General features: G+C 44.1%; 1 protein-coding gene across 1 annotated transcript in view; it reads left to right on the top strand.

Moving 5' to 3' along the window:
• Positions 1-24,354, top strand: part of JAZF1 (JAZF zinc finger 1) — a 346,728-nt gene that overhangs the window by 312,227 nt on the left and 10,147 nt on the right. The window contains exon 4 of the mRNA XM_069729918.1: positions 3,171-3,340. Within this exon, the coding sequence (XP_069586019.1) occupies positions 3,171-3,340 (170 nt within the window). The remainder of the gene's footprint in view (positions 1-3,170; positions 3,341-24,354) is intronic.

Raw genomic sequence — 24,354 nt, 5'->3', positions numbered from 1 at the left:
TGCTGCAGTAAAGAACGGAGGACACAGGTTTGCAATCTCTTTACCTGGTTTACTGTAGCTTCAGGCAACCACAGTCCAGGGCACCAGATCACAGGTATAGGCAGGGTCCGGCCGGCTTGGAAGCGAATCCAGAGTCCCCTTTACCAGGTGGAGATGAAAGCCTTCCTCAAAGCGCGGTGGTGTTGTAGTCCCTTACTGCCTATGGCTTCTGATAAGGTCCTCACAGTTCTCTCTGTCCTCCATATAGGTTAGGACACAACCTGTATGACTCGAGACTTTTTATAGGGTCTCTATCATGACTCGGGCTCTATGTGCCACTGTGCCTCCTGGGTATTAAGGCGGACAGGTGATTTCTAATCCAGCTGTCCTGCCGCTTTCTGCTGTGCTTCCTAGAGTCCGACACAACCTCGGTCTTCCGGCTACCGGTATTTGCGCTCTCCAGGGAGGTAGCCCAGTCGCAGCTGTCCTTCCCTGGTGTCTCTCTCCTGTGCTTCGCTCTCCTGCACACTTTCTACAAACTGTCCTTTCCTTCTTAGTTCTCCTTCTCCCGGAGCTGCAGCAACTCTGGCTATGCAGCCCTTTCCATTTTTCTGACACTCAAGGTCTGACTGTTCTCTTCTCTGTCCTCTGACAGACTGACTGACTTCCTTTTCCTCCAGACCAGAATATAGGGAAGTTCCCCTTAATCCGGGTTCAGAGCTCCCCCTTCTGGCCTGGAGTATGAACATGTTGTGTGTATGTGCTTACCTGATAAAAGGAATCCTTCATCTCTTCCAAGTGTGACACAACTCTCCCTGTGGGGAAATCAATGCCACTGTGACAACCAGGACCCTGGGGCGTCACGCTAATGGATGGAGACTAAGTTCTATAATGTCTCTCTTATGCACTACACGCAAAGAATAGGGAATCCTCCTGTCTCTATGTAACACACCCTCAGAAGCAGCACCAGCATTGTGGACTTAATATTATTGAGCAGTGTAACTGTGAATCCAGCATTGGGCTGAGCTACAATACTATAAATCAGGTATATATCTCCTTTTCTCTTTCTCCCTCTCTTTCTCTCCTTCTCTTTCCCAATGTCTCCATCCCCCTTTCTCTCTCACCCTCACGGCTCCTCTGTCTCCTCCTCTCTACGCCTCTCTCTCCCCCATACCGCTCTCTATTTCCCCCTCCCCCTCATTCTGTCCCTCTTTCTCCCCCTCTCCTCTTCCTCTTCCTTCCCTATTCATACACTTATATATACAGCATGTATTCTGAGTCCAATTTTTGCTGTTAATTTATTCAAGATTTGTTGAAATGACACTATATAAGCATTATGCAGCACCGTTATTTAATGCTTGTGTGACAGTGTCACATCCGTACTGTCAAGTATTGCTAGTTGGCATTGTATTATTTGAGTACTAATTGATATTACTTAGGGGGTGCAGTACAAAATTGTATCCTGCCCTGCCCAATGAGCATCAATATAAGTCTTTTCCCTTCCATGTGTTAGGTCAGTGCAGATTTTCCTGTCAAAACAATGATTAGATACAAAAACATAGAGAGTTGAGTATTTATACTTTCGAAGGCCACATTCACACTAGCAGTATTTGGTCAGTATTTTACCTCAGGATCTGTAAGCCAAAACCAGGAGTGGAACAATCAGAGGAAAAGTATAATGGAAACACGTCACCACTTCTGGATTTATCACCCACTCCTGGTTTTGGCTTACAAATACTGAGGTAAAATACTGACCAAATACTGACCGTGTGAACGTGGCTTCAGTCTCCAACTTTTTCTTGGCCCATCATGATTCTTAAATGGGTTGTTTGGACTTATAAGAAAAGTCTGCAGTCATTTTTTGTGGCTGCAGACTTTCAAATTGCGACAGTGTGCGATGTGTGGTTTTCCTGTGTTTCCCATGCAAGGGGATGTTTATGTGACCGTGTGTACAGTATGTGGCCTTTATAATTCTCGTTTTCAGGCAGGAACTCTTTCATCTTTTTTTTAATTTACAGCTTCTAAGTTGTTTACTTGCACTGTATATTCTATTGAAGTTTATTCTTTCATTTATTCATTAATTTACTATTTTTTCTTTATGTAATTTACTCAATAATTTAGCAGCACCTTTACTCACTATTTGTCCTTATTTTTTCTTTGGCGCTGTGCATTTCTTTGGTGTCTTTGTTTGTATTCAAGCATTTATTTGTATCTTCAAACTTCAATGAAGAGATAAATACAGTGTTTATATATTTATTTTGTCATCTGAGCATTGTTGATTGGATTGGTCGATTACGTATTTGTAGAATAATGACACAACGCAGTGATAAAATAATTCTATTAATATTTAGCAGAATTATTGAGATTGGTAGGGTAAATGTACCAATATTATTTCCAATCTTTGCACTATGAAAATTGATTCTAACATGTACAAGAAAACATGAAACAGAATTGTTATTTTATGAAAAACAAGTTTTTACTGAAATTCACATTGGTTCGTTGTATAATTAGAATACAATGTTAAATGCTCTACAATAATAAAAATAACAATAGAGTACCATGTCCATCAACAGGCAAATCACTGGAGCCATATAAATATTTAAAAGGGAATCTGTCAGCAGGTTTTATTTCTGTGGTGTCTGAGAGCAGCAAGATGTAGGGGCAGATAACTTGATTCCAGCGATGTATCACTTACTGGGCTGCTTGGGGTAGTTTTGATAAAATCCCTATTTTATCTGCCTCAGATGTAATAGTGCACAGAATGCTGAGCTCTGTATAACCTGCCCACACCACTGATTGACAGATTCCTGTGTACACTGCGCACTGACAGTAAGCTGCTAATCAGTGATGGGGCAGGGTTACACAGATTAGCTGAACTACTTTTAGCACTGACACTTTAGTGCAGCAGTGATAATCTCCTTCTGATATAACACCAATTGTATTGAAACTACAGCAAGCAGCTGAGCAAGTGACCCATCCCTGGAATCAGGCTCTTTGCCTACATGACTCTGCTCTCAGATTAAATAGCAAAAACCTGATGACAGATTCCTTTTAATGGTTTAACGTCAATCCCAACGATGACAAGGAAATTTTCCTAATAATGATTTGCTGATGATGATGTTGTCTGATGATCTACAACCTTATTCCACCATCAACCATAGGTTTTATTCTTCTATTCTCTTATTCCACAGGTAGTGAATATGACGAGGAAGAAGTAGACTATGAAGACTCGGACAGTGATGAGTCTTGGACCACAGAGAGTGCCATTAGTTCTGAAGCAATTCTGAGCTCCATGTGTATGAATGGAGGGGATGAGAAGCCATTTGCCTGTCCTGTTCCCGGATGTAAAAAGAGATATAAGGTAATGTGAACATGGGTTCCTCTGTGCCAAACGTAAAGCCAAAGCACAATCTGAGCAGACTCTTACAGTTAGCTGTCATCTATGTGAGTTCTGATTTAACAAGGTTTAGAGCTTCTGAATATTATTATTCCATTCACTGAAATCAAGCAGAGATATTTTTTAGAAGATTTGGAATGAAATCCAACATTAAATGAGTATTCCTCCTCAACCTTTCCTATATTGAGAACCACATTCGGGTCTGATTGATGGTCTGATCAAACACACTCACCGCACTATCATACTCAGCTCAGGGCACCCCTCTAACGGCCAGTGTCACTCTGTCTCCAGCTCAGGGCACCCCTCTAACAGCCAGTGTCACCCTGTCTCCAGCTCAGGGCACCCCTCTAATGGCCAGTGTCACTCTGTCTCCAGCTCAGGGCACCCCTCTAACGGCCAGTGTCACTCTGTCTCCAGCTCAGGGCACCCCTCTAACAGCCAGTGTCACTCTGTCTCCAGCTCAGGGCACCCCTCTAATGGCCAGTGTCACTCTGTCTCCAGCTCAGGGCACCCCTCTAACGGCCAGTGTCACTCTGTCTCCAGCTCAGGGCACCCCTCTAATGGTCAGTTTCACCCTGTCTCCAGCTCAGGGCACCCCTCTAACGGCCAGTGTCACTCTGTCTCCAGCTCAGGGCACCCCTCTAACGGCCAGTGTCACTCTGTCTCCAGCTCAGAGCACCCCTCTAACGGCCAGTGTCACTCTGTCTCCAGCTCAGGGCACCCCGCTAGCGGTCAGTGTGACCCTGTCTCCATCTTGCCATACTTATAGCCCACCTCCCCCAGAATATGCGCATACAGATCTGTTGTTCAGTGCTGGGCTACTCACAGAAGTCACCATCTGAAGACCTTCTCTTCATAGTTGTTTGATAAACTTCGTGCTAACACATTAAGCTGGCAGGCCGCCATGAGCTACAGATTATGGGCCCGCGAGCCACATGTAGCTCCAGAACCTCAATAAGAGTGCCACTGACAGTAACATACTGTATGTCCCTTCTCGTATTCACATATGGAAAGTTCCAACAACTGTCGAAATGGCCTGGGGCGTAACATTTAATCATGGGCCCCTCTCTACTATGAGCACTGACAATAATAGTTATTTAATAATGGCGTTCCATTTCCCAATGATTCTTTGTTCCTTCCCCTTTCTCAGGGACAGCAAAACAGTGATCCTCTAATTACTCTTAAAGGTTATGTCACATCTCGTAAAATGATGGCTTGTAGCTAGGATATGCTATCATTTTACGACTGTGGGTGTCTGATATCTGGTACCCCCTCCGATCCTGAGGAGATCTCTGCTCTGCAGGTCCCAGCACAGTCTTGTAGCCAGGGAAAACTGTGTAGGGAAAAGACAGATCTACATCAGTGTTGCATTCCCTTTATTCTCAGGATCGGTAGCAGTCCCAGACGTCGGACCTCCACTGATATGTCATGACTTGGAAATTGAAGAAGTTCTTTAATGGTAGAGATAAACCCTACATATGTCAGGTCCCATTGTTACTGGTAGCTTTTATTTTCTCTAGTTATATGTTAAAGCCTCCATATTAGATGAAAGTTGATGGGGTTGGGACTGGCTGACCATCTGATTGTATGGAGGACCCTGACTCTTTCTCCGACAGATTGTGTTAGGGGAGAGAAGGATTGGGCAATTCAGCCACCGATTCTTTTGTATTTAGGGGAGGTAAGCTGCTGAGAGAGGGGTCTGGCGGAGCTTTCTCCTCTCTCCCTCTAGAAAATACATGAGCGGTCATGTGCATGGGGAAGTCAAGAGAGGTAGCTGTTCGGGTCAACAGCTATCTCATGAATGACAACCCTTAGGGAGGTAAGGTTTTTCAGAATTGCCAATATGAAAGCCAAGGACACACTCTGACCTGCAGGACATATGGACAGGTATGCCATGGGACATCAAGCTATTTTTCTTCTAGTGCACATTCTTTATGACACCTTACTGGAAGACGCTAACACTTCTGGGTCTGTATGGTGCAAAATGTAGTAGCTTTTACTATAAAGGGTTGAGCGGAAAAATTTCACCTTGGATAGGCAAGACCCCTGGAGAAGCCTCATTTTGGTGGGATACTTTAAATGCAGAGGTCGCTTAGGAACCTCTTCTCTACCATCTAAAATTGCAAGGAGGGAAGACACATTTCACATCCTTTAACCAATATCGTGCATGGTTCAGGGACGGTGGGATGGGCACTATGAGCAGGGTAAGAGTATTTCCTACTCTTTCATACTTTACAGTAAATATGTATCTATTATGATGTACAATAATTACTTGTCAGCCAAATATGTTACCTCCTTTTCCAAACTTTCCCCCTTAACATTCCCCTTTCCTTTACGTGTTACAGTTTGGCTCAAGGCACGTTCACATTGTACGCTGCTACTTTCTGTACACACACCTTAATCCTGTACAATATAATAGCCGCTATCTTAATTGCCTTTGTGTCTCTTTTATGCCTGGAGGTGAACGGACTTTTGATATTCTGTATTGCCTAAGAAGGTCTGTAAGTAAAGTGTAATTAAACATGGTACCCCGGCCCCTGATTCAGCAGAGGTGCGCCTGGGGCTCTCACCGCTGTGTGTATGAGGGGCTTTCTTCACCACTTTCTTGACTGTCTCAATAACACTTGTGTCTCACATGATGTTTATTCCTGTCCATTTAAGCCTGGAACAGTGTGAACATATTTATGGCGCAGCCAGGTACAATAAATTAGTGTTAGTTGGTACAGCGTGGCACACCCAGAAACCCTACTGTAAGACGCTCTTGTTCTTAATTACGGCACAATTAGTGCTCTGCCGGCTTCTGGTTTCTTGCGCAGGTTTTTTATCTGTTTCGTCTAGTTTAGAAAGAATCAGAAAATCACAGATGCCCATTACACAGACATATCCTTTTCTTCACAAGAATGCAGTGTTTATGAGTAAAGTGGTGATGGTGGGAGGGCATATAGTAAAACGCCAGTGTCTTAAGTCAGGAAGCAAACTAGCCATTGCCATTGTAACAGGGGTCCCTTTTCCCAGGGGGCATCCCCATACTGCAGCAAGTGTTTCCTTAGAAGAGAGAATCTAGAGGTAGAGGGCTTGTAATTTGCTACATCCTGTCTGTTCTCTGTGTGACTGCCAGCCCTCCTTTTATTGCCCAAATAAGCGTACTGTTCCTGCCTGCTTTTCCTATCACACCACCTTCATCTCAAATGCACAAGGACTGTCTCAAGGATATCTTGCACACCATTAAGTCAGAAGGGAATGAAATTAATGAGCCACGGGGAAAGCTGACAAACATGGAGCAAGCGGCAAATAAAAAGTAACCATACAGAGACTTGAATAAATATTAACTGTTTTCCTTCTTCTTTCCCAAGGATTTTGTATGAAATCACTTTTTATCGCAGGATACTTTATTACATTTTATTATGGTACCCCATTCCATATTATAGGCCTCTTCCTTTGCAGTCTGTGCACCCCCCTGTGTTGTCCTCAGCCACCCTGCTGTTCCCCATGTCTGCCACACCACCCTGAGATAATCAGAACATTTGTCCTTAGCCAACAGGGGGCGTTACAGACCTTCACAGAATGGGCTGAACCGTGCGACACATGGCTGGAATAGACTCATTTCTAATGATCTTTACATAGCAACTTAATTCTAATCATAATTGAACTTGTGCCATGTATGTAACTATAGCCATAATCCTTTTATGTGGCCTGGTGCAGTGGTGGACATAGCATTTCCACAACTTGTGCAGCCACACCGCCCTCCACAGAGGATCAGACTCTGCCAGTATAAGTCAATGGGCGCACAAAACACGAATCATGTACGGGTTACCATCCGTATGGCAAGTGTTTTTCACGGATACATTACAATTATAAAGATAGGAACCTGTATATTACCTGTTTATTAAATTGTACAGTTGCCGTGCAGATGGAGAGAACAGACATATCTTCAGGTTTTTCTGTACTTTAAACAGATGATTTTGCATATGCTCCTGTGAACCCCGCCTTACTCACAGACTGCATAGCGCTCCGTGTGGAAGAATGCGCCAAAATCACACCTGAGCAATGTATGCGACTAGTTTCTCCATCATACAGGAGGCATCTGAAAGCAGTCATCACCAACAAAGGATTTTGTAATAAGTATTAATTAAATTTCCGTAAGCGTTTTTTCCGGTGTCATTTCTCATTATTACACATAATTTCATTTATGGACATCTGTGGTTTGATTTCTTTGCTTGGATTGGTTGGGTTGTTACCAACATCTGGTGAGAATTTCATATCAATAGCACCTTTAGAAACAGATTTACTTAGAAAATTGGTGATGTGTCCATATATATATATATATATATATATATATATATATATATATATATAATGTACTATATGTAGATCTTTCACGATCAACCATACAAATAGGAATAGGTGCAATACAACCATCTACTTCACATAGAAAAACAGTTATTGGAAAAGATCCAATAAAAATATATAAACAGTAAAATAATTTTTCATAATGTATGAAACTTCAAGGCAGCAACACATTTTAAGGAAACCAAATCCCATGTAATTTACAGATTTATGTATGCACACACATGTCTTCATGTTGGAACGGGAAGTAGTAATAAATGGCTGTCCATGAAGGACTACACAGTATTGAAACAGGAGGTACAGGGAATGGATGTGTGAATATGATTTTTTTTTATTTTTGTACACTATCCTGAGCTGTTTTACTGTTCTGGTTCGGCTGCAGAATAGATGTATCAGACCTCAAAATAATTTTTTAATGTTGTATAACTGAGAGATTATTCTAAACAGCAGACATTTTAGATGGAGCTTTTATAGGACGCTTTATGTGGTCTGTAGGATTACTGGATATCTTAACACTATTGACTTTTAAGTTGAACTTTGCCAAATAGGAAGTTTATTGTTTACCCAAAAACTGGGTAGGATCTTTTAGAAGGTAAGCCATGCAAGTGCTGTTCTTGGTGCACCCTGCCTTGGCTTTAGCTTTTTTTTCCTGTTTTCTCTGGCCTTTCTAATTGCTGTTGTGTGACATAAGCAATCTGAATTCCTTGAGTCCCACCAAAGGTTTTCATAGATTTGTAGTTCACAACCATTTCTCAAATTGCACCACCTTCACAATCAACACTTATTACCTCTGCCCTTGACCTACCCTGTGTCTGTTTGCAGATCTTTTATGGGAGTTCTGTGACTGCTCGTGTTGACCTAGTAGCTCTACCCAGCTTCTACGTGCACTTCAGCTGTAGTAAATCCAGTTTGCACTGCTTTATGTGTTTATTTTCAGTAAAGTTTGCATGCCTTCCTTATCATTTTATTGCTTTGTTAGCACTTATATATATGTCGCTGGGAAGCCCGTAGTTTCACTGATTAGTAGACTACACGGTATTAATAGTAGTGCTCAGAAGGAAACTGTGCAGAAAGGTCATGGGTAATGGATTCGTAGGCTTTATGCAGTGATGGAGGTCATGAACAACTCACCCTATATAAGAAAATTCAAGATAAAATATTTTTAGCATGCAGGTTTTATATTTCTAAATTGAAGGTTTTCTTCAGGAATAAATAAGGTAGTGTTTGGAACTATGGTGTTCTGGTTCCATTCCATACTGTATGTGCTTCTAACCAGCAAGGGACATGTAATAGCTGATTGGTTGGGGTTCCCATTAATTGATATTGATGACCTCTCCTCCAAAAAGCCAACAATATCAAAGTTCTGTGCAACTTCTTTAAAAAAATACACCTATAAAAATAATTGTATATTATTACTATTTATTTATATAGCACCATTGACTCCATGGTGCTGTACATGAGAAGGGGTTACATTCAAATTACACCTATCACTTACAGTTAGTAAACTAACAATGACAGACTGATATAGAGGGGCGAGGACCCTGCCCTTGCGAGCTTACATTCTACAGGATGGTGGGGATGGAGACAATAGGTTGAGGGTTGTAGGAGCACCGGTGTTGGTGAGGCGGTAGCTTTAGTAGTGGTGAGGAGGCAGCCAGGGTCAGTACAGGCTGTAGGCTTTCCTGAAGAGGTGGGTTTTCATGTTCCATCTGAAGAATTCGAATGTGGTTGATAGTCAGATATGTTGGGGCAAAGAATTCCAGAAGATGGGGGATATTCTGGAGTAGCGAGGAAAAGATGAATTAGTTGGGCAGCAGAGTTAAGGATGGACTGGAGAGGTGCAAGGGTGTTAGCAGGGAGGCCACAGAAAAGGATGTTGCAGTAGTCAAGGCGGGAGATGATGAGGGCATGCACAAGCATTTTAGTAGATTGACGGTTGAGGAAAGGACGGATTCTGGAGATATTTTTGAACTGGAGGCGACAGGAGGTGGAGAGAGCTTGGATGTGTGGTTTGAAGGACAGGGCAGAGTCAAGGGTTACTCCGAGGCAGCGGACTTCCGGTACGGGGAAAGCGTGATGTCATTAATTGCAATAGATAGGTCAGGTATGGAAGATATATATGATGGCGTAAAGATGATGAGTTCAGATTTGTCCACATTGAGTTTGAGAAAGCGAGAGGAGAAGAAGGAGAATAAAACTGATAGACACTCCGGGATTCTGGACAGCAGAGAGGTGACGTCTTGTCCAGAAAGGTAGATCTGAGTGTCATCAGCATAAAGGTGGTACTGGAATCCATGGGACTTTATGAGTTGTCCCAGGCCAAGTGTGTAAATTGAGAAGAGTAGGGGTCCTAGAACAGAGCCTAGGGGGACTCCAACAGAGAGGGTGGGATGAGGAGGTAGTGTGGGAGTGGGAGACGCTGAATGTGCGGTTGGAAAGGTATGAGGAGATCCAGGATAGGGCAAGGTCTTTGATGCCAAAGGAGGAGAGGATCTGTAGTAGGAGGCAGTGGTCAACTGTGTCAAAAGCAGAGGACAGGTCTAGAAGAGGAGTACAGAGTATTGTCTGTTAGCTGTAAGTAGGTCATTATTGATTATGGTCAGGGCTGTCTCAGTTGAGTGATGGGGGCGGAAACCAGATTGTAGATTGTCAAAGAGCAAGTTAGATGAGAGGTGGGAGGAAAGTTCAGCGTGGACGTGCTGCTCCAGGAGTTTGGAAGCGAATGGGAGCAGCGATATTGGGCGATAGCTGGACATAGCTGTTGGGTCGAGGGTTGGCTTTTTAAGGATAGGCGTTATTGTGGCATGTTTGAAAGCAGAAGGGAAGGTGCCAGAAGTTAGTGATAGGTTGAAGAGGTGGGTTAGGGATGGGATAAGTGTGGTGGTGAGGTTGGGGAGGAGATGGGATGGGGTCAAGCGCACAGGTGGTGAGGTGCAATTTGGAGAGGAGACAATTAATTCCCCCTTCAGTGATCTTGGAGAGGGAGGTTATGGGGTTTGGGCATTGGTCTCGTATACAAAGGGGTTGTGGTGGTTGAGCAATGAAGACTTGCCTTGTTTGTTCGATCTTATTTTTAAAGTGTGTAGCAAAGTACTCAGCAGAGATGACGGGGCAGTGGTGGGCGGAGGAGGGAGTTAAAGGTTTTGAATAACTGTTTGGGGTTGTAGGATAGGGAAGATACGAGGGTTGTGAAGTAGGCATGTTTAGCAGAGGTGAGAGCAGATTTAAAAGCGAGTGTTGCCTGAATGCAGTGAAGTCGTCTTGCGAATGTGTTTTCTTCCAATGCCGCTCTGCAACCCTGGACAGTTGCCAGAGTTTTTTAGTGGTGTTATTGTGCCAGGGTTGTCTGTTGATACGTCGCACTCTGCCATGAACGAGAGGGGTGACCGTGTCAATAGCTGATGCGAGAGTGGCATTGTAAAAAGCAGTGGCAGTGTCTGTGTCGTGGAGTGAGGATATGGATGCCAGTGGTAGGATAGAGTCAGAGAGTGTGTTGGTGTCTAGGTGTGTAAGGTTTCTACAGGGGTGCGCATGTTGCTGGACCTGGGTGACCAGTGAGGAGGACAGGGATGAGAAAGTGAGCAGATGGTGGTCGGATAAAGGGAGAGGGGAGGTGGTGAAGTTAGATAGAGAGCAGAGACTGGTGAAGACCACGTCTAATGTATGTCCGTCTGTGTGGGTGGCTGCGGAGGACCAATGAGTAAGTCCAAAAGAGAAAGTAAGTGACGGAAGTTTAGAGGCTGTTAACTGAGGGGTATCAGTGGGGATGTTGAAGTCACCCATGATGATGGTGGGAATGTCAGCAGAGAGAAAGTGAAGAAGCCAGGTGGAGAATTGGTCAATAAAGGCAGTGGCGGGGCCTGGAGGTCAGTATATGACATCCACTTGTAGGTCGTAGGTAGAGTAGATGCGGACAGAGTGGACTTCAAAAGAGCGGAGGATAAGGGAGGGTAGAGGTGGGATTGGGTTAAAGGTGCAGTTAGAAGAAAGGAGAAGACCCACTCCTCCACCATGTCTGTTGCCGGGGCGGGGGGTGTGGGTGAAGTGGAGGCCGCCGTAACACAGCGCAGCAGGGGAGGCGGTGTCAGAGGGTGTTAGCCATGTTTATGTAAGGCCAAGGAAGGCAAGCTTGTGAGAGAGAAAAAGGTCATGAAGCTCATTGCAGACTGAGCAGGCATTTCAGAGTGCTCCAGAGAGAGGGAGCAGGGGGGTGAGCATCAGCATCACGGGTTTTATGTTGGAAAGATTGCGGTAGTTCGTATTAGATAGGGAGCGATGGGAGGGAGTAGTCATGAGAGGTATGAGCTGTGGGGGGCCAAGGTTAGGAGATATGTCACCAGCAGTGAGGAGAAGCAGAGATAGGGAGAGCAGATGGAAGAAGAAGAGTGGCCGGCTGGTTTTGTGTTTTATTAGGACAGATTTGAGGTTGAGGAGCAGGTCAGCAGAGGAGGACAGGTGGGGAGGTAAGAGTGCAGTGGAGATGGTTATTTGGTTAGAGGGTGCTGGGGTTTGTTGATAGCGAAGGAGAGAGAGGATTAGTGGAGCAAACACTGTATGGGCGTATGTAAACATGATGGAGTAAGATGGGTTAATAGAAAAGCTAGGTCCAAGTAATAAGAAGTGCTTACTCAGCAGACATTCCCAAAAGAGACAGATACATAGCGTGGGGTCCTGAATCTTGCCGTGACTAACTACCGTTGAAATAACTGCAGCGTCTGTATGCTTAGCTGTGTGATGCTTTGCTGCAGGGATGCGCGTGCCTGACCCCACACGCGTGCACCCTTTAAGATGCTACTAAACTTATAGGACTGAGTAAAGGATCAGGTGAGAGGGATTGTGGGTCCTTATCTATATATATAATTGTCTAAGGGTTTTTCCGTCTGTCTGTCCTGGAAATCCCGGCTCTCTGATTGGTCGAGGCCGCCAGGCCTCGACCAATCAGAGACCGGCACAGCATCGACGTAGAAATCCCGCGTCTGATTGGTCGAGGCCGCCAGGCCTCGACCAATCAGCAACGGGCACAGCGACGATGATGTCATAAAGGACGTAGACATCTCACGTTTCTGATTCAGCGACGGGCACAGTATCGACGTAGATGTCATAATGGTTGCCATGGCGACGATGATGTCATAAAGGTTGCCTCGACCAATCAGCGACGGGCACAGTGTGCCGCGAATTCTGGAATCATCATTGTCCATATACAACGGGGACATGCATATTCTAGAATACCCGATGCGTTAGAATCGGGCCACAATCTAGTTTGGGATAAATTAGCAATTGACCAACACCCCAGGGGAGGTTACATGATCAAAGGCACTGAGCCTGGCTACAACCATATGCTCTAACACCTCTTTGCTCAAGATAATATCTCCTGTGACCACAGCATGGATGTGCAGCAGTAATTGTAAGTAATATAATACAACAAATGAATTTAGCAAACATTCAATAGGCACATTTAAAGGAATTGTTGCAGGATGATAGGCAGCAGATGACAGGAAGCAGAGATATTTGTACAATTAAAGGGGAATGTTGCAGGATGATAGGCAGCAGATGACAGCAAGCAGAGATATGTGTAGCGTTAAAGGGGAATGTTGCAGGATGATAGGCAGCAGATGACAGCAAGCAGATATATAACTGCTATGGTGTTGTATGTGACGTCATGGTTACAGACTACAATCAAACATTCTGTAGTCTGATCCTGCAGTCGCACTTTCTTCCATCTATCGCCCTTTTTCTGTCTAATCTACTTATTATAAATAAGCAAGTTAGGATATAGATGGAAAATAGTATGACAAGAAGATTACCGTATTTTTCGGACTACAAAACGCACTTTTTCCCCCCCCAAAAAAGGCAGAGGTCCAGTGGCAGAGGGGCAGAGGAGGCGCAGTAAGCGGGGTCCCTTTCTCCGGTGAGGTGATGCAGCAGCCCGGTATGCAGCAGAGCCGGGTGAATCCTGTTGTTATCGGTGGGCGCGGCCATTTTCCTGAGGCTGTGCGTGCGCAGATGAAGCACTCTGCTTCCCGGGGCTTCAGGAAAATGGCCGCGGGAGGCCGCGCGTGCGCAGATGGAGATCGCGGCGGCCATTTTCCTGAAGCCCCGGGAAGCAGAGCGCTCCATCTGCGCACGCGCGGCCTCAGGAAGATGGCCGCGCCCACCGATAACAACAGGATTCACCCGGCTCTGCTGCATACCGGGCTGCTGCATCACCATACTGGGGAAAGGGACCCTGCTTACTGCGCCTCCTCTGCCGCTGCACCTCTGCCACCGCACCTCTGCCGCCACGGTAAGCCTGCATTGCCTGCACGGTAAGCCTGGGACCCCTTTCACGCCATACCTCTCACTGCACCTCCTGATCCCAGCACCTCCTGATCCCAGCACCTTCTCATCCCAGCACCTCCTGATCCCAGCACCTCCTGATCCCAGCACCTTCTCATCCTAGCACCTCCTCATCCCAGCACCTTCTCATCCCAGCACCTCCTCATCCCAGCACCTCCTCATCCCAGCACCTCCTGATCCCAGCACCTTCTCATCCCAGCACCTTCTTATCCCAGCACCTCCTGATCCCAGCACCTCCTCATCCCAGCACCTCCTCATCCCAGCATCACCCCACCTCTGCCGACACCTTGCCTCCTGTGACCCTGCTCTGCCACCGCCAGCCCTCAGGTAAGATACTGTAAATTCGGACAATAAGACGGACCCCCATCTTATAAAAAATCTTTTTTTCTGCAATTTTCACCCCAAATTTGGGGTGCGTCTTATGGTCCAGTGCGTCTTATAGTCCGAAAAATACGGTAGATTGTTTGTAGTCTGTAACACTAGCAACACATAGCCCTGGATATAAGCTTTAGACACAAAACGTAATTTTTTTAATTAAAAACTTTGAAAAGATCCATATTTTTTATCATGCACTGGAGCAATACATTTTTGGATTAAAAGGAGAACATGACCATTAAATGTCATAAAGTGATCTTGATGAGCTGAGATGTTGGAAAACAATAATAAAGACTATGTTTTACCAATTGTAAGAAATTACAATTGTAGTCAAAACACATCCAAACACAAAACACACAGACAGCAATATTGGCCATCTTTAATGATTGGCAGAGCATCATGCTAAAACATTCTTGGCCATACACATTTATTGAATGTTGGCTGAAACTAATGATTTCTGCTGGATGGGCCAACCATCTTATGCATGTGGGGGTGTTCCAACTCTCCCATGTCAGATACTATTGGATGAATCTGAATACCATCTTTGGTTCTCAGCAGAGATAAGTTGCTGCCAGAAGTGTAATGGAGGCACTATTCGTGGTTACCTGTCAGCTCTAAATATGGCTACCACAAACAGACTTAGTGCTAGCTAATCTATTTTCCAGATCCTAGGAGTCACCATGGCTTTCACACTTTAATCCCTAATCATGTATCTGAACTTAACAGCGACCACAGAGTTAACTGAGGTTCGGTGGAGCAAGCTGGCAAGAGGAAAGGTCCGGTGACTTGGTCAGTACCAGGAGGTCAGTGCAGGGACAAGATCGTAAGGCAGTAGTCAAAAACGACCTGAGATCAAAATCAGGACTGTCTACTGGAAAGCAAAATAGGATACTAAGCTGTTCCTGGAATTAAATTATAACCGCTGGTGGACAGCAGGCTGTTAGGAGCTTAAATAGCTTGCAGCCCTGCCCAGACCAGACAGGAGGAATCAAATACTGACAAATGTGAACTCTTGATCTCCCAGCATGGACAACAAATGGCGACAGAAGCAAAGACAGGTAGGGCAGGTTCCAATGTCACACAAGGTAGCTGGCCGTGGCAATCTTCCCATTTAGCACAAATGAATGGGCAGTTCTAAGGATGATGGCGTAAAGAGGAATCATTGTTTTCCAAAACATCAATCCGTTATCAATGGTTGGTGTTAAACTTGATATGGATCAAATTGATCAAATTACTAGTACAAATATCTGTGTGAACCAATTTAGAACTATAGCTATTAATCATTTACGGTATGTATCGTCAACTTTGCAATGTGTATTATCATGAATTTCTACATGTACTTCAGTCTGTGACTGTCATGTCATTCAATTAGTTCATTATCAATGCATCTGCCAGATCACTTCCCCGGTGAATCATATTTGCGTCTCTCAAACATAAATAAAGTCATCAGAATTCATAATTTGTCGCCTCCAGTGCAGTCACCGGGGCAGTAAAACCCATTTACAAGATTGGCACTGTTCTGTACTCCATCCCTTTAGACCTTGGCAAGCTTCATCGATACACAAAACAAAATGTTGACATTAGCAGAGTGGAAAAAGAAGTAGCAAGTCCCCAGTTATTATAGAGGCAGAATTTATTTCTATGTCAATCATTGAGATCCGGCTTCAGCCTTACTTTGCTTACCCCCTGCCTGCATCTTGTATGCTCGGTGCGTTTTATTAGAGCTGAACTAAATCTTGTCTTCAGTCATAACTCATTTTCACTCCTTTCTAGCAGGTGTGGCATAGATTGCGAACACAGCCACACAAAGACTCAGTCTTACCCTTTAGAAATCAACTTTCCAGAAGTTCTTTGCACAATTTACTCGCTTTTCGTGGTGCAATCATGTACTGCAAGCTGCGTGCATCTTTTAGTATTTCCTTACAACATTAATAGAACATTATTACTTCATAGGCAACATTGGGTAAGAAAACTAGACATTTAGAATTTATTCACATGCGCTAGATTTAATCTTTAGATTTCTACAGCTTTCCAACAGTTCTATTCATTCGAATGGGGACTGCAAAAATCCATGTGCTTGCCACCAAAACAACTTCAATTAGATGGAACTGATCATCATCAGCAAAAGTTACTGCAACAAAGCTGCCGCTTGTGAAATGATTGGCATCCTGTGTCTTGTCCGTGTGTTGTTTCATTATACTCCCCAGACATACAGCTCTGGCAAAAATTAAGAGACCACTTCAAAATCTTCAGATTGTCTGATTTTTCTCTTTATAGGTATATTTTTGAGTAAAAAGTAAATTGTTCTTTTAGTCTATAAACTTCTGACAACATGTCTCCGAATTTCCAAACAATAAATTTTGTATTTTTTTTCTGACAAAGAAAAATGGTCAAAATTTTTTAAAAAATACCTAAGAGCTTTCAGACCTCAAATAATGCCAAGAAAACAATTTCATAATCATTTACAAACAACAATACTAATGTTTTAACTCCGGAAGAGTCCAAAATCAATATTTAGTGGAATAACTATGATTTTTAATCACAGCTTTCATGCTTCTTGGCATGCTTTCCACCAGTCTTTCACACTGCTTCTGGCGCAAAAATGTAAGCAGTTCTTCTTTGTTTGATGGCTTGTGACCATCCATCATCCTCTTAATTACATTCCAGAGGTTTTCAATGGGGTTCAGGTCTGGAGATTGGGCTGCCCATGACAGGGTTTTGATGTGGTGGTCTCTTAATTTTTGCCAGAGCTGTATATAGTGACTTGAAAAATTATTGATACCCAGTGAACTTTTCCACATTTTTTCACGTTACACCCACAAAGTAAAAAAAAAAATATTTGGATTTTATGTGACATATCAACACAAAGTAGCAAGTATTAGTAAAGTGTAAAAGAAATGACACATGGTTTTCAAATGGTTTTCTAAATATTTTAAAAATATAAATCTGAAAATTGTGACACACATTTGTATTCAGCCCACCTGAGTCAATAGCGTGTAGGAGCACCTTTTGCTGCAATTACTGCTGAAGATCTTTTGGGGTCTGTCTCTACCAGCTTTGCACATCTAGAGGCTGAAATTTTTGCCCATTCTTTGCACACTAGCTGTAGCTCAGTGAGATGGATGGAGGCGTCTGTAAACAGCAATTTTCAAGTGTTACCACAGATTCTCAATGGAGTTTGTTTGGACTGTGATTGACTGGGCCATTCACACACATGAATATGCTTTGATCTAAACCATTCCATTGTAGCTCTGGCAGTATGTTTAGGGTCGTTTTCCTGCTGGAAGGTGAACTTACGTCCCAGTCTCAAGTCTTTTACAGCCTCTAACAGGTTTTCCTTTAGGATTTCCCAATATTTAGATCCATCCATCTTCCCATCATCTCTGACCAGCTTCTCTGTGCCTGCTGAAGAAAGCCTCCCCACAGCATGATGCGGCTACCACCCTGTATGATGATGAGGATGATGTTTTCAGAGTGATGTGCAGTGTAAGCTTTCTACCATACATTTTGCCTTTAGGCCAAAAAGTTCTACTTTGGTCTCATCTAACCACAGCACCTCCTTTCACATACTAGCTGTGTCCTGTACATGTTTTTTTTTTTTTTTTTTTTTAAATCTGCAAATGGAACTTCTGATGGCTTGCATTCAAAAATGTCTTTGGAGTTGTGCCATACTTCTACTTTTGGATAATGGACTGAAAAGTACTCCGTGAGATTTTCAAATATTGGACTATTTTTTTTTCTAACTAACACTACTTTACTCTTCTCCACACCTTTATCCCTGACCAGTCTGGTGTGTTCCTTGGTTTTCATGATGCTGCTTGATCCCCCGTGTCCTCAAATAAATCTCTGTGGCCTCCACAGAACAGCTGTAGTTATACTGAGAATAAATTACACACAGGTGGACTCAATTTACTGATTATGTGCTTTCTGGAACTAATTGGCTACTCAAGATTTTATTTAAGTTAGGAGTATAAGACTACGGGGGTCTGAATACAAATGTGCATCAAAATTATCAGATTTATATTTTTAAAATAATAAGAAAAACCATAAATCATTTGTTTCATAGTTCACAAATACTTGCTACTTTGTGCTGGTATATCATATAAAATCCCAATAAAATACATTTAAGTTTATGGGTGTAATGTGAAAAAATGTGGAAAAGTTCACGGGGTATGGATACATTTTCAAGGTACTATACAGTGCAACAGAGGTATAGTCTGCCTGGCTTCATTGCTCTCCTTGCAGGGAGTACGGTATACCTCGCTGCACCGTGCATACCCAGGGAGTATACCTCCCCCTACTGCACTGTGAATAGGTCACTGATATTTTATTGGTGGGGGTCTGTCCCCCCTCCCATTCCACCACAATCAGCTGAGCCATGGTATAGTGGCTGTGAATGGTACTACAAGCTTTCTTCCTTTCACTTTTATAAACTGGAAATAGTAAAAAACATGCTGAAAGGTTGATTGGCCTCCTTTGAAATTGGCTAAAGTATATTGGGGACAGAGATTGTTGTTAGGGCTGACAATCTATGTACAACGCTGCAGAATATGGATAGATACATTAACATGAACCCACTGCTTGCTGCAATGGCATGAAGAATGACTTAGTGTGGGGGGGAAACTGAAATAGGGCTCAAGTTGTGATTAGAGGGAAATTCTCAGCTCGTCGTGCCCATCACATTCTTACCTTTTCAGGTATTTGCACATTTCAATCAAAGGTTTTACAGACCTGAATTTTTTTTACAGCGTCATTGTCTTCAAGGCAGAGGCCAAGAATGAGAAGGGCAGTCATATAATAGAAGACGATAGTCTTCATTGCTGTCTGCAGCTGCGCAGATTTAACAAGCTGAGGCTATTTATGATCTGCAGAGTTTACTGCTCATCACATCCCATTAACAGAATGTTTTATCCATTTTATATAAGTGCAAGATGATTTTTATTTGTTTGTTTCATGTTGTAAAGATGCCCTCGTCCACACATCGTGTGCTAGAGAATGTGCGCGGTACAAGCTGTCACTGAAGGGTTAATGCAGCAGTTCGTATTTGTCACATCTGAGCAAAAATTAATCTAGAGAGTGCAATAAAAAAAAATGCCAAACTGGCAATAAACGTCTGATTGCTGGCAGAGGAGGATACTTTCTGCTGCCAACGCTGGATATCACGAAAAGGCTTTTTCTGATAACGCAAGCGCGTTTACTCTAAGCACGGCAAAGTCTATGATACTATATAAAGAGCAATATTACGGTGCAGCCGGACTGTGGAGTCTGTAAGCCAAGGTTCCCACTCTGATGTCAACTAGTGATGAGCGAATATACTCGTTACTCGAGATTTCCCGAGCACGCTCGGGTGACCTCCTAGTATTTTTTAGTGCTCGGAGATTTAGTTTTTAGCGCCGCAGCTGAATGATTTACATCTGTTAGCCAGCATAAGTACATGTGGGGATTCCCTAGCAACCAGTGAACCCCCACATGTACTTATGCTGGCTAACAGAGGTAAATCATTCAGCGGCGGCGCTAAAAACTAAAACTCCGAGCACTAAAAAATACTGGGAGGACACCCGAGCGTGCTCGAGAAATCTCCAGTAACGAGTATATTCGCTCATCACTAATGTCACCTCTTCCATTTTTCCACAATCCGACACTGGCACCAACCCCTTCATGAATGGCCAATAACAAATTTACGGAAGTCAAATAGTAAAGTAACATCACTGGGTTTTTTGTGTTTTTTTTTTTTTTTTTTTTTTTTTTAAATAAGGGCCTTAGATTAAAGTATTAACATTTCTAAACTTGTCTAAATTTAATAAATAAATTAACCCCTTCCCGACCTGTGACACAGCGTATGTGTCATGAAAGTCGGTGCCAATCCGACCTGTGACGCATATGCTGTGTCACAGAAAGATCGCGTCCCTGCAGATCGGGTGAAAGGGTTAACTCCCATTTCACCCAATCTGCAGGGACAGGGGGAGTGGTGGTTTAGCCCGGGGGGGTGGCTTCACCCCCCGTGGCTACGATCGCTCTGATTGGCTGTTAAAAGTGAAACTGCCAATCAGAGCGATTTGTAATATTTCACCTAAAAAACTGGTGAAATATTACAATCCAGCCATGGCCGATGCTGCAATATCATCGGCCATGCTGGAAACACTTTTGTGCCCCCACCCCACCGATCGCCCCCCCAGCCCTCCGATCTGTGGTCCGCTCCCCTCCGTCCTGTGCTCCGCTCCCCCGTCCTCCTGTCTGCTCCAATCCCACCCCCCGTGCTCCAATCCAACCCCCTGCACACCGATCCACCCCCCCGCACACCGATCCACCCCCCCGCACACCGATCCACCCGCCCGCACACCGATCCACACCCCCGCACACCGATCCACCCGCCAGCACACCGATCCACCCCCCCATGCTCCGATCCACCCCCCATGCTCCGATCCACCCCCGTGCTCCGACGCCCCCCCCCCCCCCGTGCCCTGATCTCCCCCCCTTATACTTACCTAGCCTCCCGGGGTCCGTCCGTCTTCATTCCTGGGCGCCGCCATCTTCCAAAATGGCGGGCGCATGCGCAGTGTGCCCGCCGAATCTGCCGGCCAGCAGATTTGTTCCAATGTGAATTTTGATCACTGTGATAAAACCTATCGCAGTGATCAAAATAAAAAAAAACAGTAAATGACCCCCCCCTTTGTCCCCCATAGGTAGGGACAATAATAAAATAAAGAATTTTTTTTTTTCCACTAAGGTTGGAGTTAGAACTAGGGTTAGGGTTAGGGGTAGGGTTAGGGTTAGGGGTAGGGTTAGGGTACGGTATGTGCACACGTATTCTGGTCCTCTGCGGATTTTTCCGCAGCGGATTTGATAAATCCGCAGTGCTAAACCGCTGTGGATTTATCGCGGATTTACCGCGGTTTTTCTGCGCATTTCACTGCGGTTTTGCAACTGCGATTTTCTATTGGAGCAGTTGTAAAACCGCTGTGGAATCCGCAGAAAGAAGTGACATGGTGCGGAATGTAAACCCCTGCGTTTCCGTGCAGTTTTTCCGCAGCATGTGTACAGCGATTTTTGTTTCCCATAGGTTTACATTGAAATGTAAACTCATGGGAAACTGCTGCGGATCCGCAGGGTTTTCCGCAGCGTGTGCACATACCTTTAGAATTAGGCTATGTGCACACGGTGCGGATTTGGCTGCGGATCCGCAGCGGATTGGCCGCTGCGGATCCGCAGCAGTGTTCCATCAGGTTTACAGTACCATGTAAACATATGGAAAACCAAATCCGCTGTGCCCATGGTGCAGAAAATACCGCGCGGAAACGCTGCATTGTATTTTCCGCAGCATGTCAATTCTTTGTGCGGATTCCGCAGCGTTTTACACCTGATCCTCAATAGGAATCCGCAGGTGAAATCCACACAAAAAAACACTGGAAATCCGCGGTAAATCCGCAGGTAAAACGTAGTGCCTTTTACCTGCGGATTTTTCAAAAATGGTGCGGAAAAATCTCACACGAATCCGCAATGTGGGCACATAGCCTTAGGGTTGGGGTTGGGTTGGAATTAGGGTTGTGGTTAGGGTTAGGGGTGTGTTGGAGTTAGGGTTATGGCTACAGTTGGGATAAGGGTTAGGGGTGTGTTGGCATTAGAATTAAGGGGTTTCCACTGTTTAGGCACATCAGGGGGTCTCCAAACGCAACATGGCGCCACCATTGATTCCAGCCAATCTTTTATTCAAAAAGTCAAATGGTGCTCCCTCCCTTCCGAGCCCCGAGGTGTGCCCAAACAGTGGTTTACCCCCACATATGTGGTACCAGCATAGTCAGGACAAACTGCGCAACAATTACTGGGGTCCAATTTCTCCTGTTACCCTTGTGAAAATAAAAAAATGCTTGCTAAAACATCATTTTTGAGGAAAGAAAAATGATTTTTTATTTTCACGGCTCTGCGTTGTAAACGTCTGTGAAGCACTTGGGGGTTCAAAGTGCTCACCACATATCTAGATAAGTTCCTTGGGGGGTCTAGTTTCCAAAATGGGGTCACTTGTGGGGGGTTTCTACTGTTTAGGCACACCAGGGGCTCTGCAAACGCAACGTGACGCCCGCAGACCATTCCATCAAAGTCTGCATTTCAAAAGTCACTACTTCCCTTCTCAGCCCCGACGTGTGCCCAAACAGTGGTTTACCCCACACATGGGGTATCAGCGTACTCAGGAGAAACTGGACAACAACTTTTGGGGTCCAATTTCTCCTGTAAACCTTGGGAAAATAAAAAATTCTGGGCTAAAAAATTATTTTTGAGGAAAGAAAACGTATTTATTATTTTCACGGCTCTGCGTTATAAACTTCTGTGAAGCACTTGGGGGTTGAAAGTGCACACCACATATCTAGATTAGTTCCTTTCGGGGTCTAGTTTCCAAAATGGGGTCACTTGTGGGGGGTTTCTACTGTTTAGCCACATCAGGGGCTCTGCAAACGCAACGTGATGCCCGTAGAGCATTCCATCAAAGTCTGCATTTCAAAACTTCACTCCTTCACTTCCGAGCCCCGGCATGTGCCCAAACAGTAGTTTACCCCCACATATGGAGTATCACCGTACTCAGGAGAAACTGGACAACAAATATTGGGGTCAAATTTCTCCTGTTACCCTTGGGAAAAAAAAAATTGTGGGCTAAAAAATCATTTTTGAGAAAAGAAATTTTTTTTTTATTTTCATGGCTCTGCGTTATAAACTTCTGTGAAGCACTTGAGGGTTCAAAATGCTCACCACACATCTAGATTAGTTCCTTTGGGGGTCTAGTTTCCAAAATGGGGTCATTTGTGGGGGATCTCCAATGTTTAGGCACACAGGGGCTCTCCAAACGCGACATGGTGTCCGCTAATGATTGGAGCTAATTTTCCATTTAAAAAGCCAAATGGCGTGCCTTCCCTTCCGAGCCCTGCCGTGCGCCCAAACAGTGGTTTATCCCCACATATGGGGTATCTGCGTACTCAAGACAAACTGGACAACAACATTTATGGTCCAATTTCTCCTATTACCGTTGGCAAAATAGGAAATTCCAGGCTAAAAAATCATTTTTGAGGAAAGAAAAATTATTTTTTATTTTCATGGCTCTGCGTTATAAACTTCTGTGAAGCAGTTGAGGGTTCAAAGTGCTCACCACACATCTAGAATAGTTCCTTTGGGGGTCTAGTTTCCAAAATGAGGTCACTTGTGGGGGAACTCCAATGCATAGGCACACAGGGGCTCTCCAAACGCGACATGTTGTCCGCTAACAATTGGAGCTAATTTTCCATTCAAAAAGTCAAAAGGCGCGCCTTTCCTTCCGAGCCCTGCCGTGCGCCCAAACAGTGGTTTACCCCCACATATGAGGTATCGGTGTACTCGGGAGAAATTGCCCAACAAATTTTAGGATCCATTTCATCCTATTGCCCATGTAAAAATGAAAAAATTGAGGCGAAAATAAATTTTTTGTGAAAAAAAAAGTACTTTTTCATTTTTATGGATCAATTTGTGAAGCACCTGAGGGTTTAAAGTGCTCACTAGGCATCTAGATAAGTTCCTTGGCGGGTCCAGTTTCCAAAATGGGGTCACTTGTGGGGGAGTTCCAATGTTTAGGCACACAGGGTCTCTCCAAACGCGACATGGTGTCCGCTAACGATGGAGATAATTTTTCATTCAAAAAGTCAAATGGCGCTCCTTCCCTTCCAAGCCTTACCATGTGCCCAAACAGTGGTTTACCCCCACATGTGAGGTATCGGTGTACTCAGGAAAAATTGCTCAACAAATTTTAGGATCCATTTTATCCTGTTGCCCATGTGAAAATGAAAAAATTGAGGCCAAAAGAATTTTTTTGTGAAAAAAAAGTACTTTTTCATTTTTACGGATCAATTTGTGAAGCACCTGGGGGTTTAAAGTGCTCACTATGCATCTAGATACGTTCCTTG

The sequence above is a fragment of the Ranitomeya imitator genome, chromosome 6 (assembly GCF_032444005.1).
Source record: "Ranitomeya imitator isolate aRanImi1 chromosome 6, aRanImi1.pri, whole genome shotgun sequence".
NCBI classification, from domain to species: Eukaryota; Metazoa; Chordata; class Amphibia; order Anura; family Dendrobatidae; genus Ranitomeya; species Ranitomeya imitator.
This window is presented reverse-complemented; position numbering and strand designations above follow the sequence as displayed.